The sequence below is a fragment of the Rhinoderma darwinii genome, chromosome 5 (assembly GCF_050947455.1).
Source record: "Rhinoderma darwinii isolate aRhiDar2 chromosome 5, aRhiDar2.hap1, whole genome shotgun sequence".
Taxonomy (NCBI): domain Eukaryota; kingdom Metazoa; phylum Chordata; class Amphibia; order Anura; family Rhinodermatidae; genus Rhinoderma; species Rhinoderma darwinii.
Genome location: NC_134691.1, coordinates 241,163,612 through 241,181,098, shown reverse-complemented (window position 1 = coordinate 241,181,098; position 17,487 = coordinate 241,163,612). Strand labels below are relative to the sequence as shown.

General features: G+C 42.9%; 2 protein-coding genes across 7 annotated transcripts in view; one reads left to right on the top strand and one right to left on the bottom strand.

Annotated features, from left to right (window-relative positions):
• The window catches only part of RAMP3 (receptor activity modifying protein 3), a 483,921-nt gene that overhangs the window by 313,443 nt on the left and 152,991 nt on the right, over positions 1-17,487 (top strand). The gene's annotated exons all lie outside the window — the stretch shown is intronic.
• The window catches only part of LOC142652871 (uncharacterized), a 29,059-nt gene that overhangs the window by 4,557 nt on the left and 7,015 nt on the right, over positions 1-17,487 (bottom strand). For all 6 annotated transcript variants that reach the window (XM_075828545.1, XM_075828548.1, XM_075828547.1 and 3 more), the window contains exon 2: positions 1,090-1,305. Coding sequence is in view for 3 of the 6 variants with exons in the window: in XM_075828548.1 (XP_075684663.1) it covers positions 1,090-1,305 (216 nt within the window). In the remaining 3 variants the exon portion in view is untranslated. The remainder of the gene's footprint in view (positions 1-1,089; positions 1,306-17,487) is intronic.

The following is a 17,487-nucleotide window of genomic DNA, read 5'->3' as shown; positions in this document are numbered from 1 at the left end:
CTCTGAGCATACCGAGGGTGTAGCCAAAAGCGGCGTCCGGGCAGCGCAGGTGCGCATGTCCGGAAGTTAATCCAACTAAGGGTAACAGAACGGTACGGCGCATGCGCCGTAAGGGAATGAGGACATAGAGGCCATTATGGATTATGGAAAGCATGCCTAAGTTGCTCGTACGCGCATGCGTGGAATAGTAGCGCTCGGTCATCCTGAAATTAATATCTATATCTATTCAAGTTGTAGTATAGTATACCTGCGCTGCCCGGACGCCGCTTTCGGCTACACCCACGGTATGCTCAGAGGTGAATAGATAGATTTTAACTCACTGCACCTTTCTATCTATCTATCTATCTATCTATCTATCTATCTATCTATCTATCTATCTATCTATCTATCTATCTATCTATCTATCTGTCTGTCTGTCTGTCTGTCTGTCTGTCTGTCTGTCTGTCTGTCTGTCTGTCTGCCTGCCTGCCTGCCTATCTATCTGTCTGTCTGTCTGTCTGTCTATCTATCTGCTTTATTGGTCCATACACACACGTTGTTTCAGCTCAACTCACTTGAGAAAGGCTCCAGTGTTGAGCTGAAACGATGTGTGTGTGTGTGTGTGTATGGACCAATAAAGCACCTTTTTCTACTTTGCTTATACCTTGGAGTGCTGCCTGATTTTTGGATTCTACTACAGCAAGTCTGTTAGCCCTGACCTGGGCAGGTCGGCACCCATCCATGATTCACAAGGCTGTGCGGCTGACATTGTATTTGGACTTTATCTATCTATCTATCTATCTATCTATCTATCTATCTATCTATCTATCTATCTATCTATCTATCTATCTATCTATCTATCTATCTATCATCTATCTATCTATCTATCTATCTATCTATCTATCTATCTATCTATCTATCTATCTATCTATCTATCTATCTATCTATCTATCTATCTATCTATCTATCTATCTATCTATCGCATATCTATCTATCTATCTATCTATCTATCTATCTATCTATCTATCTATCTATCTATCTATCTATCTATCTATCTATCTATCTATCTATCTATCTATCTATCTATCTATCTCAGGTTAGACCGCATACCTCTGGGAATCCACTTCTGTCTGTAGTATTCCCCAAGGGTGGCTAGGTGAAGCTGTAGTGAGATGGCTCTCTTGGATTCATTTTCAAGTTTGCGCTTGAGATCTGTGCTAGATGGTGTAGTCAAAAATCCCACATCTCCCTGTAGTCCCAACAGGATCTGCTCGACGTCGCCCTCAGAGTATGAAAAAACATCAGGTTCCAAAGTACCAATGGTGTCTGTAGGTAAAGACATGGTTAGAAAAAGAAAAAAGGGGAAAAAAGCTGTAAGTGCTGTTTAACAGTAATCAATGAAAATGCAGACGTTTGTACATAATGGACTGTGCAAGTTGCAATACATATACGTGATTATTGATACAAAAGCTGGATACATATACAGAAGTTTGTATTTATACATACAGACAAGTAAAATATAAAAATCATCACAACAAGGTGATTAGTGCAAAGGTGCAGTGAGTTAAAATCTATCTATTCACCTCTGAGCATACCGTGGGTGTAGCCGAAAGCGGCGTCCGGGCAGCGCAGGTGCGCATGTCCGGAAGTTAATCCAACTAAGGGTAACAGAACGGTACGGCGCATGCGCCGTAAGGGAATGAGGACATAGAGGCCATTATGGATTATGGAAAGCATGCCTAAGTTGCTCGTACGCGCATGCGTGGAATAGTAGCGCTCGGTCATCCTGAAATTAATATCTATATCTATTCAAGTTATAGTATAGTATACCTGCGCTGCCCGGACGCCGCTTTCGGCTACACCCACGGTATGCTCAGAGGTGAATAGATAGATTTTAACTCACTGCACCTTTCTATCTATCTATCTATCTATCTATCTATCTATCTATCTATCTATCTATCTATCTATCTATCTATCTATCTATCTATCTATCTATCTATCTATCTGTCTGTCTGCCTGCCTGCCTGCCTATCTATCTATCTGTCTGTCTGTCTGTCTGTCTGTCTGTCTATCTATCTATCTGCTTTATTGGTCCATACACACACGTTGTTTCAGCTCAACTCACTTGAGAAAGGCTCCAGTGTTGAGCTGAAACGACGTGTGTGTGTGTGTGTGTGTATGGACCAATAAAGCACCTTTTTCTACTTTGCTTATACCTTGGAGTGCTGCCTGATTTTTGGATTCTACTACAGCAAGTCTGTTAGCCCTGACCTGGGCAGGTCGGCACCCATCCATGATTCACAAGGCTGTGCGGCTGACATTGTATTTGGACTTTATCTATCTATCTATCTATCTATCTATCTATCTATCTATCTATCTATCTATCTATCTATCTATCTATCTATCTATCTATCTATCTATCTATCTATCTATCTATCTATCATCTATCTATCTATCTATCTATCTATCTATCTATCGCATATCTATCTATCTATCTATCTATCTATCTATCTATCTATCTATCTATCTATCTATCTATCTATCTATCTATCTATCTATCTATCTATCTATCTATCTATCATCGTCGGGGTTATACAAGTCCATGGCATATCATGTCTCTCTCAGTCTATGGCATGCAGTGACATATTGTGCCGCTATGCCCACTGTGTTTTCCTCTTCACCCAGCAGGATATATAGTTTCTCTTCCTCTTCCATGGAGCTGAAGTCCGGTAAAAGATCACAGAGTCTCCTGAAGTGAGTGTCCCTCACTGCTGAGTATTTGGAGCAGTGTAGCAGGAAGTGGGACTCATCCTCCATGGCCTCCTGGTCGCACTGTTGGCACAGTCGGCTCTCCCTGGGCTTGTAGGTTTGTCTTTGGTTTGTCAAAGAAAGGCTCCAGAGGAAGGAGCTGAAACGTTGCACACACACGGGACAATAAAGTACCCACTTTTTTTCACCTGAAATACAACGGAGTGCTGCCTATTTGTTGCATTGTATAGAATTGGGATCTTGGTCTACTCCCTAGGGCTTGCACCCACACTATACCGGTGCTGCTGGATCCATTTGTCTGTTTATCTATCTATCTATTTATCTATCTATCAATCTATCTTATCTAGCACACAAGAAAATGGCAACAGCACACTGCGAACACTAATGCCACCTAAGCCTCTAAATATAAATAAATATACAATACTGCTAAATCTATTTACAATAGGAAGGTTCTTAGCGCACATTTTGATCAAATTGTGTGAGCCCACCTGCCACGACAAGGCAACCTCTATGAGCTGGGAACCTACGCTGCACATACACCCAGAACTGGGACTAAGCCTACATATACTTGGGGATGGTAGGAACCAGCATTAAATGAATTAAAGTCACCCAGGGCAGCTATCTATCTATCTATCTATATATCTAGCTATCTTGATGTTAAAATTAAAAAAACAATAAAAAATCACCTGATGACAACTTTGTTTTATAAACCAACAGATAGGAATAATTTATTGAGACGAGAAAGTGCTCAAGCCCCCCAAACATTTAAAGGTATACCAAAAGGCCAATTCATTAGAGCCAAATGTATCTGTAGTGAAGATACAGAATATTGAAAAAGAAAACCATAATTACTGATAAGTTCGTTGAAAGAGGCTATTGTAAACATGAATCTGAAGATGTGTCAGTTTATGTGGTGTGAGACAGTGACAGGTAAAGTCATTGAGGGAAGGTACATTTCCCCTAGAATCCTGTCATATGTATCCTAGGCTCCAGGGAATGAGTAGTTCTTGCAATAGAAAGCTCTAGCTTTCCAATCTCGGCTTAAGGAAAAGCCGGAAAAAGGGCCTGGAGTTGGATTGGAGAAGAGCAGGGCGGGTTCCGCAATCCCTAGTCCATCTCTGTTTGTAGGACAAGGCTGCTGCTCAATTAGCTGCACCTGTAGCCTGTGTATAAAAAGGTGCAGACACAGTGTGTGGGAGTCTCACCCCTGACTCAGACTGGAGACTACTAAGGCTGGAGTAGCCTGTATTCTATGTGAGTAAAGACCTGTGTTACTTTGTGTCCAGTGCCTGGTAGGAAGGCACTCGGTATAGTTAGATAATATCTTGTTTAGTTAGTGCTCAGACGAGCAGGATTTATTTTGTATTTTGCATTGTTGTACAAGAGGCTGTTTCTTTAACAAGAATAAAAACACAGGCAAAGCCCTGTTATGACTTTTAATGCACGGTGTCCCTGTCTCTGGCTACAAAGAAACCGCTGTACCAACCTCTCCTGATGCCAAACCCTCACATATGGTGGCCGATGCGGGCACGGTCTTAAAGAGACATACACCTATTTAAAAGGACTTTTGCTGCTCCAAGTGGAAAATCGTTGCTAGGGGCAACAACACAATTTTTTCTCCCCGAGAGTGCTTGGAAGTGTATGTCTTGGGTGAAGGCGGCAACAGGGCTAAAAGAGACTGTTAAAATGGATGAAATACTTAAACAGCTGATTCAGGCTAATATCAACCAGGGGAAGATAAGCACAGCTCTGCAAGAAGCCGGCACGACTCAGTGAATGGTGCATGAGGAAGCCATGCGTGCACAGGCTGAAAACAATATTCTGCTGTGTGAAGCCCACAGACTGGCCTTAAAAGAACAGCAGCAAATTAATCGCTATTTGCAAGACAAAATTCAGGCCTCAGTGGAGAGGTCAGCGGGGCCTCATGGTTTGCGCCAAACCACTCGTGCAGCGGTACAGACATCTCTGCAGAAGATGACTTCCACCGACGACATTGAGGCCTATCTCATGGTGTTTGAGCGAGTGGCAGAACGAGAGAAGTTACCTTCAGATCAGTGGGCAGCAGTGGTGGCAGCTTTCCTAACCGGAGAGCCGCAAAAGGCGTACTTTGATCTCAATGAGCAGGATGCCAAGGATTACTCCAAGCTGAAGTGTGAGATCCTTGCCCGTCTGGGTGTTAATATGAATGTGCGTGCTCGACGGGTGCACAACTGGACTTTCGTGGAACACCTACCTGCGCGATCACAAATGTATGATCTTGTCCATCTTGCAAGGAAATGGCTACAGCCAGAGGAATCAACCCCTGCGCAGATCGTGGAGAGAGTGGTGCTTGACAAATACATCTGCTCCTTACCACCGAAGGTTCAGCGTTGGGTCGGTCAAGGAGATCCTACAGATGCGGAACAGCTGGTGAACCTGATTGAAAGGTACAGAGCTACTCAGGATCTACTCCAAGAAGTACCGCCTGGATGTTCTAACCCCAGGAACAGCAAATCGTGCGGAGCACCCGGTAAGACTGAAATGGCTCAGAAGGGGAGCAGACGGAGGGAAGAAATCCCAGAGAGACACTGAAGGCCAGACCAGGGTCTCAAGTTGGGGACCGGGGCCGCATACAGTGCTGGCGGTGTTATGGACTTGGGCATATTGCTGCCAATTGTCCCCTGACTACTGAGCCAATGGAGTGTGATGCAGCAAGGCGAATATCCTTGTTTGCACGTCCTGTTTGTTCTGCTGAGACTGTTTACGAGACTGAGCAACAAATATGTGTGTCGTAAAAGTGGAAGGGTGTACTGTGAGTGCCTTCTGGGAGTCTGGTTACCCTGGTGCATGCCAGCCTGATAGACCCTGGAACATTCAGCGGACATAGTATAGGGGTCCTGTGCATACATGGGGACACTAAAGAATACCCCACCGCTTTGGTCACTCTAGAGACTTCCTGTGGAACCGCTTGCCATGAAGTGGGTGTGGTCAAGTCCCTGATGCACAGTGTGATCCTGGGGAGAGACTTCCCAGTATTCTGGGACTTGTAGAGGAAGAAAGATGTAACCTCCACTGTAAATGTTAATGATGGTATTAATGTGTGCGCTGTGATTAGCCCAGAACCCTTTAACGAAGATGCTGAGGTGCCAGCAGTAGGGGTGACCACTGAGCCTGATAAATTTCCTCTGGCTGTTTTTGCTGGTGAAACAGATGAGCAGGAGGAAATTTCTGAGATACCAGAGTTAAATGTATCACGTAACAATTTTGGGACCGTTCAACTTAGCGATCCCACATTGGTAAAAGCCAGGGAAAATACTAAGGTATTAAATGGAGTGCCTCAACATCCAGGGGCTGATAAGGTGTTTCCACACATGGCGGTTAACCAGGATTTGCTGTATCGGATAGATAACGTACGTGGGGAGGTTGTTGAACAGCTGGTGATACCCCAACCGTATCGTAGAACGGTGTTGGACCTGGCTCATAAACACGTGCTGGGTGGACATCTAGGTTGCGAAAAGACCAGAGAGCGTATCTTACAACGATTCTTCTGGCAGGGGGTATATACGGAAGTTCAGAGGTATTGCGAGTCCTGCCCGGAGTGTCAGATAATGGCTCCTATGCCACATTTTAGAAGTCCGCTGGTGCCTTTGCCTATCATTGGGATCCCTTTTGAAAGAATTGCCATGGATCTGGTCGGCCCTTTAGTCAAATCTTCTAGAGGACATCAATATATCCTAGTGGTGTTGGACTATGCCACACGCTACCCTGAGACAGTCCCATTGCGAAATTCCTCTTTAAAAGCCATTGCAAGAGAGTTGTTTTACATGTTTTCCTGTACTGGTTTACCTAAGGAAATCCTTACCGATCAGGGAACTCCCTTTATGTCCAAAATCACCAAGGATTTATGTAAACTGCTGAAAATGAAACACCTGCGTACCTCTATATATCACCCTCAAACTGATGGTCTTGTCGAAAGATTCAATAAGACATTAAAAGGCATGTTGAGGAGGGTGGTTAGTAAGGATGGGAAGGATTGGGACTGTCTTCTGCCCTATTTGATGTTCGCTGTACGTGAAGTTCCTCAATCATCCACAGGGTTTTCTCCTTTCGAACTTGTATACGGCAGACAACCCCGTGGTCTCCTGGACATAGCCAAGGAAACCTGGGAGCAAGAGTCCACACCTTATAGGAGTGTAATTGAGCATGTCACGTTGATGCAAGACCGAATCGCTGCGGTCATGCCGATAGTTAAGGAACACTTGGAGCAAGCTCAGGATGCTCAGAGCAGGGTGTATAACCGAACTGCTAAAGTTAGAAATTGTAACTCTGGTGATCGAGTGTTGGTCTTAGTGGCAACCGTAGAAAGCAAATTTCTTTGCTAGATGGCAAGGGCCGTATGAGATAATTGAAAAGGTGGGGGATGTAAATTATAAAGTTTACCAACCAGGTAAAAGGAAGACAGTGCAGTTATACCATGTAAAGTTAATTAAGCCATGGAAAGAAAGAGAGACCCTCGTGGCAGTAAGGACCCCCTATAGTCCTAACCCAGATGTGTATGTGTCAGAATCCCTCGCAAAGCCACAGAAACAGGAGACAAAAGAGTTTGTGCAGAGAAACACAGACGTGTTTTCAGAACTGCCAGGACAGACCAGTATAATAAAACATGACATTGTGACCGAGCCTCAGGTTCGGGTCCACTTGAAACCCTACAGAGTCCCTGAAGCTCGTAGACAAGCCATATCTGAGGAGGTCAAGAAAATGCTAGACCTTGGGATTATTAAAGAATCAAAAAGTGAATGGTCAAGTCCCATTGTATTGATTCCGAAACCAGATGGGTCATTGCGTTTCTGTAACGCCTTCCGCAAGTTAAATGAGATGTCAAAGTTTGACGCATACCCAATGCCAAAAGTTGACGAGTTAATAGAGAGATTGGGCCATTCAAGGTATTTTTCAACACTTGATTTAACCAAAGGCTATTGGCAAGTACCCCTCACGGAGGGCGCCAAAGAGAAAACTGCGTTGATCACCCCGGATGGTCTGTTTCAATATATTTGTTTACCATTTGGGCTACATGGGGCTCCAGCGACCTTTCAAAGGTTAATGGACATAGTCCTCAAACCCCATCGTCGGTATGCTTCGGCATATCTGGACGACATTATAATCTTTAGGGATGACTGGGAAAGCCACTTACCAAAAGTACAAGCAGTACTAAACTCCCTCAGAGCCGCGGGGTTAACAGCAAACCCAAATAAATGTTCCTTAGGCTTGGAGGAAGCACAGTATCTGGGGTACATAATTGGGAGAGGGGTGATAAAGCCACTGGTCAACAAAGTTGAGGCTATCCAAAACTGGCCCCAGCCCTCAACCAAAAAGCAGGTCAGAGCTTTTCTAGGAATTGTAGGTTATTACCGCAGGTTCATTCCAAACTTTGCCAGCACAGCAGCGCCCCTGACAGATCTTACCAAGGGAAGTAAGTCTGTCATGGTCAAGTGGGACACGAAGGCTGAAAGCGCCTTTCAAGAGTTGAAACTGGCCCTGTGTAACCAACCCGTCTTAGTCACTCCTGACTTCAAAAAGGAGTTTGTTGTCCAAACTGATGCCTCTAATGTGGGGCTCGGAGCAGTTCTGTCACAAGAGGTGGGTGGTGAGGAACATCCTGTGACCTATTTGAGCAGAAAACTTACCCCGGCTGAGAAAAACTATAGCATAGTTGAACGGGAGTGCTTGGCAATTAAATGGGCACTTAAGTCCCTGAGATATTATTTATTGGGTCGTCGGTTTAGGTTGGTTACAGACCACTCTCCTCTTACGTGGATGTGTCAAGCTAAAGAGAGAAATGCAAGAGTTACACGGTGGTTTCTTACTTTGCAGAACTTCAAATATACTGTGGAACACAGAGCAGGAAAACTGCAGGACAATGCTGACGCTTTGTCTAGGACACACTGCCTTGTAGCTAAATGTGTCCGATCCCACGGGCTCGAACAGAGGAAGAGGGAATGTGAGACAGTGACAGGTAAAGTCATTGAGGGAAGGTACATTTCCCCTAGAATCCTGTCATATGTATCCTAGGCTCCAGGGAATGAGTAGTTCTTGCAATAGAAAGCTCTAGCTTTCCAATCTCGGTTTAAGGAAAAGCCGGAAAAAGGGCCTGGAGTTGGATTGGAGAAGAGCAGGGCGGGTTCCCCAATCCCTAGTCCATCTCTGTTTGTAGGACAAGGCTGCTGCTCAATTAGCTGCACCTGTAGCCTGTGTATAAAAAGGTGCAGACACAGTGTGTGGGAGTCTCACCCCTGACTCAGACTTGAGACTACTAAGGCTGGAGTAGCCTGTATTCTATGTGAGTAAAGACCTGTGTTACTTTGTGTCCAGTGCCTGGTAGGAAGGCACTCGGTATAGTTAGATAATATCTTTTTTAGTTAGTGCTCAGACGAGTAGGATTTATTTTGTATTTTGCCTTATTGTACAAGAGGCTGTTTCTTTGACAAGAATAAAAACACAGGCAAAGCCCTGTTATGACTTTTAATGCACGGTGTCCCTGTCTCTGGCTACAAAGAAACCGCTGTACCAACCTCTCCTGATGCTAAACCCTCACAGTGGTAATAACTTCGGAATTCTTTTACATATCCAAGCGATTCTGACAGTGGCGTATCTATAGGGTTGCAGCGGTCGCAATTGCGAATGGGCCCCGAAGCCAGGGGGCCCGCGGCCCCCCGCACCACATCAATAAAAAGTTGCTATAGTAACTCGGGCCGCGGGCCCCTGTTACTGTAGTAACTGACAGTACTTACCTGCCTGGTCACGGAGCGCAGCGGAGGTCCTGACGCCACAGGACTGTGCGCAGCGCATGATGTCACAACGCTATGCGCCGCGCACAACATCGTGATCCTGGATAGAGTCAGGACAGAACTTCCGCCGCGGCTGAAGAGGAGGGTAAGATTAATATCCCTGTCTGCTGAAGCTGATTGGCGGGGTCCGACTCCCGGGAGCCGGCCAATCAGCTGTTTTGAAGGGGCCGCAGCACTCGTACGAGAGCTGCTTCCCCTTTATTACGGTGACTTAATTCCAGTCACTTGCTCACACTGTGAATCCGTGTTGGCAATTCACAGTGTGAGCGAGTAAGGGAGATGAAGGGGAAGCAGCTGTCATACGAGTGCTGCAGCCCCTTCAAAACCGCTGATTAGCGGGTCCCGGGAGTCGGATCCCGACACATCAGCTACTGATGGCCTATCCTGAGGATAGGCCATCAATGTTTAGGGACTCGACAACCCCTTTAAGCCTACGATGTAGCAAGCTTAGAGGGCCCATGAGACAGGATCACAGAGTGTGTGATGCTGTCTGCTGGGCCCTGTATCTAAGCCAATCACATGGTAGGCTTAGATACATTGCCCATGTGTAATCCTGACTGATGGGCCCTGTATATAAGCCTACCATACTGTATAAGATTACTGTCTGCTGGACCCTGTATCTAAGCCTACCTTGTGGTAGGCTTAGATACAGGGTCCCACAGACAGTATCACACATGGGCCCTGTATCTAAGCATAACACATGTGTTACTAATCGTTTTTTGTGTGTTTTCCTACAGGTTAGGTCGTTGGGCTACGTTGGATTCCAGGTCTACTCGATGACAGCTTTTTTCATTATCATTAAAATGGTTAATGAGGGTGGTGTGTGTTTTTTTTTAATTTCAATAAAATATTTTTTCTATGTCTTTGATTTTTTTTTTTAAATTATATTACTACTGCCTTAGTAATGGCCGCCGGCTGATTGACAGCATCCATTGCTAAGGCAGGGTTTAGTGTTAGCCAGTGCAGATGCTAACACTAACCCCCTTTATTACCCCGGTACCCACCGCCACCAAGGGTGCTGGGAATAGCCGGGTACGATCGAGAACTTGACCATTTGTAGTGATGGACGGGCAATGAGGCGGCCGCAGGTTGGTATTAGCAGGCTAGGAAAGGCCAGAAACAGTGGCCCTTCCCACCCTGGTAATGCTAGGCTGCTGCTGCTTTATTGTGTCTTGCTGGTTATGAAAAATGGGGGGGACCCCACGTCATTTAAAAAAATTTAAATAAAAAATAATTGTAAAGAACGATGTGGGGTCCCCCCCAATTTTCATTACCAGCCAGATACAACACAGCAGCAGCAGGCAGCATTACCAGGGTGGGAAGGGCCACTGTTTTTGGCCTATCCCAGCCCAATACAACCAGCCTGCGGCTGCCCCGGTGCCTAACCGTCACTACAGATGGTCGGGTACTGGTTCGTACCCGGCTCTTCCCAGTACCCCTGGTGGCGGTGGGTAGCGGGGTAATAATGGGGGTTAATGTTTGCCTCTGCACCTGCTAACATTAAGCCCCACCTTAGTAATGGAGGTTGTCAATCAGCCAGCGGCCATTACTAAGGTGGTAATAATAAAGTTTAAAAAAATACAAGCACATAGAAAAAGTATTTTATTTAAATAATACAACATAAAAACACAACCCCCATAGACCATTTTATTGAGAATAAAAAAACACTGTCATTGAAGTAGTAATCGAACCCGAAGTAGTCCAACAACCGAACTTGTAAAAAAACACAAACACACAAAAATAATTAGTAACACATAAAGAAGCAATACAATTATTATTCTTACCTTTCTTGGGTCCAGCGCTGGAGCCAAAATGTCAGTGAGCTGAGACCTATACCTAAGTCTCTCATGTGTGATACTGTCTGCTGAGCCACTGTATCTAACCCTATCATGTGTGATACTGTCTGCTGAGCTACTGTATCTAATCCCATCATATGTGATACTGTCTGCTGAGCTGTATATCTAATCCCATCATGTGTGATACTGTCTTCTGGGCCCTATCTCTAATCCTATCATGTGTAATACTGACTGCTGAGCCACTGTATCTAATCTTATAATGTGTGATACTGACTGCTGAGCTGTGTATCTAATCCCATCATGTGTGAAACTGTCTGCTGGGCCTTATATCTAATCCTATCATGTGTGATACTGTCTGCTGAGCCACTGTATCTAATCCTATCATGTGTGATACTGTCTGCTGGGCCACTGTATCTAATCCTATCATGTGTGATACTGTCTTCTAAGCCAATGTATCTAATACTATCCATAGTTTATAGGGTCGTAGTGCTATAGACATGCTATGCTGTCTCCTATACGCACACATTTTTTTGGCGGACACATATGTATTTGGGCTATTTCCCCTGACATTTTAACCCCTTAGTGACCACCAATACGCCTTTTAACGTTCATCACTAAGGGACCTTAGGCTAGGCTGACGCCTTTTCATGTTCGCCTAGTCTAAGTCCTGCACGGGTCTCCCGTGCAGGCTGGAGCCGGGGCTCTGCTGTCTGATGACAGCTGAGCTCCTGCTCCAACGCCCGCGATGGAAGTTTAGTTCGATCGCGGCCGTTTAACCCGTTAAATGCCGCCGTCAATAGCGACCGCGGCATTTAACTTTGTTTACAGAGGGAGTGAGCTCCCTCTGTCACCCATCGGCGGCCCGCGAATGCAAACGCGGGTCTCCGATGGGGTGTCATGGCAGCCGGGGGCTTGATAAAAGCCCCCAGGTCTGCCCTGGACATATGCCTGTTAGGACGCGCCAGAGGCACGTCCTAACAGATTGCTTGTCAGACTTACACTGACAGGCAATAATTCTCTGGTATACGAAGTATACCAAAGCATTATAGCAGCGATCGAAAGATCGCACAGTAAAGTCCCCTAGTGGAACTAATAAAATAAGTCACCAATGTGAAATAAAGATTATTAATAAAAAGTACAGTAAAAAAATAAATAAAACCATTTTTTTCCATTAAAAAGTGGTTTTATTTAGTAAAAGTGTAAAAAAATAAATAAAAGTACACATATATGGTATTGCCGCGACCGTAATGACTCCATTAATAAAGTTAATATGTAATTTAAACCGCGAGGTGAACACCGTAAAAAAAAAACGCAAAAAACAATGGCGAAATTGCAATTTTTTTCCATTGCCCCCCAAAAAAGTCATAATAAAAATGAATCAATAAGTCCCATGCACCCCAAAACAGTATCAATCAAAACTACGTTTCATCCCGCAATAAACAAGTTGAAAAAATCACTACATTGATGGAAAAATAAAAAAGTTACGGCTCTTGGAAAGCAACGATGCAAAAACAAATAATTTTAGTTCAAAAGGGTGTTTATTGTGCAAAAGTCGTAAAACATAAAAAACCTCTACATATGTGGTATCGCCTTAATCGTACCGACCCATAGAATAAAGGTAACATGTTATTTATGCCGCACAGTGAACGGCGTCAATTTAAAAACGCATAGAACAATGGTGGAATTTCAGTTTTTTTTTATAATCCCCCCAAAAAAAGTTAATAAAAGTTAATCAAAAAATTATATGTACCCTAAAATGGTGCTATTAAAAAGTACAACTTATCTCGCAAAAAACAAGTCCTCATACAGCTATGTAGACGAAAAAATAAAAAAGTTATAGCTCTTTGAATGCGACTATAGAAAAACAAATAAAATAGCTTGGTCATTAGGGCCTAAAATGGGCTGGTCACTAAGGGGTTAAGTCCTTAGTCACGCCCCTGGCTGCTAGTGCTGCATTGATGGGTCACTTAGGAGACCCAGCGATGCAACTGAAAGCTGCGGACCGCCGGCCATGAGAAGTTTGCGGGGGGGGGGGGATAAGAACATTTGCATCGGGGCCCATGAGCCTTTAGCTGCGCCCATGGATTCTGAGATTGTTTTCTCATGACATATTGTACTTTATGTTAGTAAAAAACTTTGGTCGATAAGTTCAATATTTATTTGTGAAAAACTTTGCATTTTTCTAAATTTCAATGTATTTGCTTGTAAAACAGATAGTAATACCACACAAAATAGTCACTGGTTACCATTTCCCATATGTCTACTTTATGTTTGCATCATTTTTTTAACATCCTTTTTTTTCTAGGACGTTACAAGGCTTAGAACTTTAGCAGCAATTTCTCATATTTTCAAGAATGTTTCAAAAGGCAATTTTTTCAGGGACCAGTTCAGTTCTGAAGTGGTATTGAGGGCCTTATATATTAGAAAGTCCCCATAAATCACCCCATTTTGAAAACGGCACCCCTCAAAGTATTCAAAACCGCATTTGAAACCGCATACAGAAAGTATTTTAACCCTTTAGGTGTTTCACAGGAATTAAGGCAAAGTAGAGGTGAAATTTACACATTTAATTTTTTTTGCTGAAACAGAAGATTTTACCAGAGAAATGCAACTCAATATTTATTGCCCAGATTCTGCAGTTTTTAGAAATATCCCACATGTGGCCCTAGTGTGCTAATGGACTGAAGCATAGGCCTCAGAAGCCAAGGAGCATCTAGTGGATTTTGGGGCCTCCTTTTTTTAGGAATATATTTTAAGCACCATATCACGTTTGAAGAGGTGTTGTGGTGCCTACACAGTCGTAGCCCCCCAAAAGTGAACCCATTTTGGAAACTAAACCCTTCAAGGCATTTTTCTAGAGGTATAGTTAGCATTTTAACCCCACAGTTTTCTTGCAGTATTGGGTGGAATTAGTCTGTGAAGATGAAAATAACAGAATTTTTCCATTTTTACAAGGAATAAAGGAGAAATAGCACCCCAACATTTGTAAAACAATTTCTCCCGATTACAGCAATACCCCATATGTGGTCATAAACGGATGTTTGGACCAACAGCAGGGCTCAGAAGGGAAGGAGCGCCTTTTGGATTTTGGAGCGCAGACTTTGCTGGAATGGTTTTCGGTGCCATGTCGTGTTTGCAACGCTCTGGAGGTACCAAAACAGTGGAAACCCCCCAAAATTGACCCCATTTTGGAAACAAAACCCCTCAAGGAATTTTTCTAGGGTTATAGTGAGCATTTTGACCCCAAAGTTTTTTTGTAGAATTTAGTGGAATTAGGCGTGAAAATGAATATCAACATTTTTGTCCACTAAAAGTTTGATTTTTTTTAATTTTCACAAGGGATAAAAGAGAAAAAGCCCCCCAACATTTGTAAAGCAATTCTCCCGAGTACGGAAATACCCCACATGTGGTCATAAATGTTTTTTTATTAGAAACTAAGTAACCCTTTCAGGACTGATCCTATTTTGCTTTTTCATTTTCGCCATAATTTTTATTTTTCCATCAATAGAGTGGTGTCTGGGCTTATTTTATTTGTGGGAGGAGTTGTAGTTTCTATTGACACCATTTAAATTACCATAAAATGTACTGGGAAACTGAAAAAAAAATATTTGCGGGTTGAAATTGGAAAAAACTGTGATTCCTCCATGGTTTTTGGGGTTTTATTTTTACGACTTTCACCGTGCGGTAAAAACGACAACTTTAGTTTTATTCTGCGTCTCAATACGATTACGGTGATACCATGATGTATATAATTCTTTATTTCTTACGGCGTTTACTGTGCGCAATAAATTACATTTTACTTTATTCTGCGGGTCGATACGATTATGGCGATACCATATGTATATAGTTTTTTTATGTTTTGCAGTGTTTACACAATAAAATTACGTTTCTATAAAATAATTTATTTTCTGAGACACCATAGCTGAGACACCGTAACTTTTTTATTTTTTAGTCAAAAAAGCTTTGAGAGGTCTTGTATTTTGTGGGACAGGTTGTAGTTTTTATTGGTACTATTTTGGGGTAAAAGCGACTTTTTGATCACTTTTTATTCTATATATTAGGATGGGTGGTGACCAAAAAATAGCGATGCATAGTTTTTTGTTTATTTTGTTTGCGGCGTTCACCGTGCGGGAAAAATAACATTATAGTTTCATAGTTTGGGTCGTTACGAACGCGGCGATACCAAATATGTGCACTTTTTTTAACGTTTTCATTTTTTTCCTATAATAAATGACTTATTATTTGAAAAAAAAACCTTTTATTTTTACACTTTTATAAAACATTTTTATAAACTTTTTTTTACTTTTTACACTTTCTTTTTTTACCTGCAGCTCTGATCGCTGCTAGAATACATTACACTGTGAAGTTTTAGATCCTCGTTCCCAGTTAGTCAGCCTGGTTTTCACCGAGTAAAGCGGGAAGAATTACACCAGAAGCAGAGCTCAGGTAGAATATCCTCTCTCGATGAGATAGGAGCACAACAACTTTATTTAAAACAATGCAAAACTTATATAGCAAAAATGGCGTCAATTATCAGTATATGATCTTGTGACACCTCCAAGGTGCTAATTGGTTCTTGTTCAAACATGCCCTTTTCTTATTTGTTCAGTAAGTTTATAGAAGTTTGTGGGTTAATACTTAATTTTGCTTTTTTCACATTCCAGGGCGTTGTCTCATGCTCCATCGCCATCTTGTGTCATCTTATCATACTACATAGCATTATAGCAGAATATGATATACTGAGAAGCTTTATGTAAGGATAATAATGATTTTTGCAAGCACACAAATATACATAGTGGTGATCCTTCACAACACCACTTAGTAGTGTAATGTATTCCAATTGTCAATGTCACGTCACTCTGACAGTAAGTCTACGAGGACCAGCCAGAGGCTGGTCCTCATAGGCTTCCATACATGGCAGACCCGGAGGCCGTTGCCTGGCCTCCAGATGCCATCACAAGCCTTAGCAACCCACACAATTGCATGGGGGCTGCCGATGTGCTACAAACCCCCTAAATGTGGCGATCACAATCGATCGCCGCATTTAAGGTGTTAATTGCCGAAATCAGCGGCGATGAGCCACTGATCGGCAGCACTGGAGTGTCAGCTGTCGGGGACAGTGTGCATAGGGAACAACACAGCCGGAGGTTGGTCCTGAAGGGCTTCCATCCATTGCAGACACGGAGGCCATTGTTTGGCTTCCGTTTGCCATGCTAACTATTGGCAAACCCTGCAATTTTAGACCGGGGTCTGCCGATATGCTAGAAACCCCTGAAATGCGGCGATCGCAACCGATCGCCGCATTTAAGGTGTTAATTCACGGAAATCAGGACCACTGGCTGGCAAGAGTGGAGTGTCAGCTGTTGGTGACAGCTGACCTCCTTGGTTCCGGGTGCACACTGTCGCCGACAGTGTGCACCGGAAACAACTCAGTAATTATACGTCCTCCTGCAGGAAGTAACCTCCCGCAACGACATATAGATACTTACTCGTGCGGATAGGGGTTAAGGAAAAGAAAAGACGTAAATAAAAAATATTTATTTATTTCCACATATAATAGCTACTCTAAACTGATTAAAATAACTATTAATAAACCTTGCGATATGTTAAAATATGAGGCCCAAGTACGGAAAACTATTTACTGAAATACACAATTCATATATCGCAAAGGAAAATCTCTTTCAAATCAACTTATAAGAGCAGATATTAAAGAAAAGCCTATATCTAAACAAACATTTCTTAATAAACCTAAAAATGGTACATTCCCATGTCTTTCTTGCATGAATTGTAGTTCAATTATTAAAGTAGAATCTATTTGCCATTCAACTAAAGGTTATTCAATCAAAATTAAAGGGTACTTCAACTGTAACTGCAAGAACGTCATTACCTTCTAAATGCGTTTCATAAAAACACACATAAACTAACATCATTCAGAAATTACAACTTTTGGACAAAAAATAAAAATCAAAGTACCCGCACAACAACAGTAAAAAGAAGACATGGAGAAACTACTGTAGAAAAACATTTCTTTGAGGCAAAACATAAGGTCTATGCCCTAAAATGGTGCATCTTAGAGGAAATAACAGGCAACAATGACGAATCCATAAGGCAAAATCTTT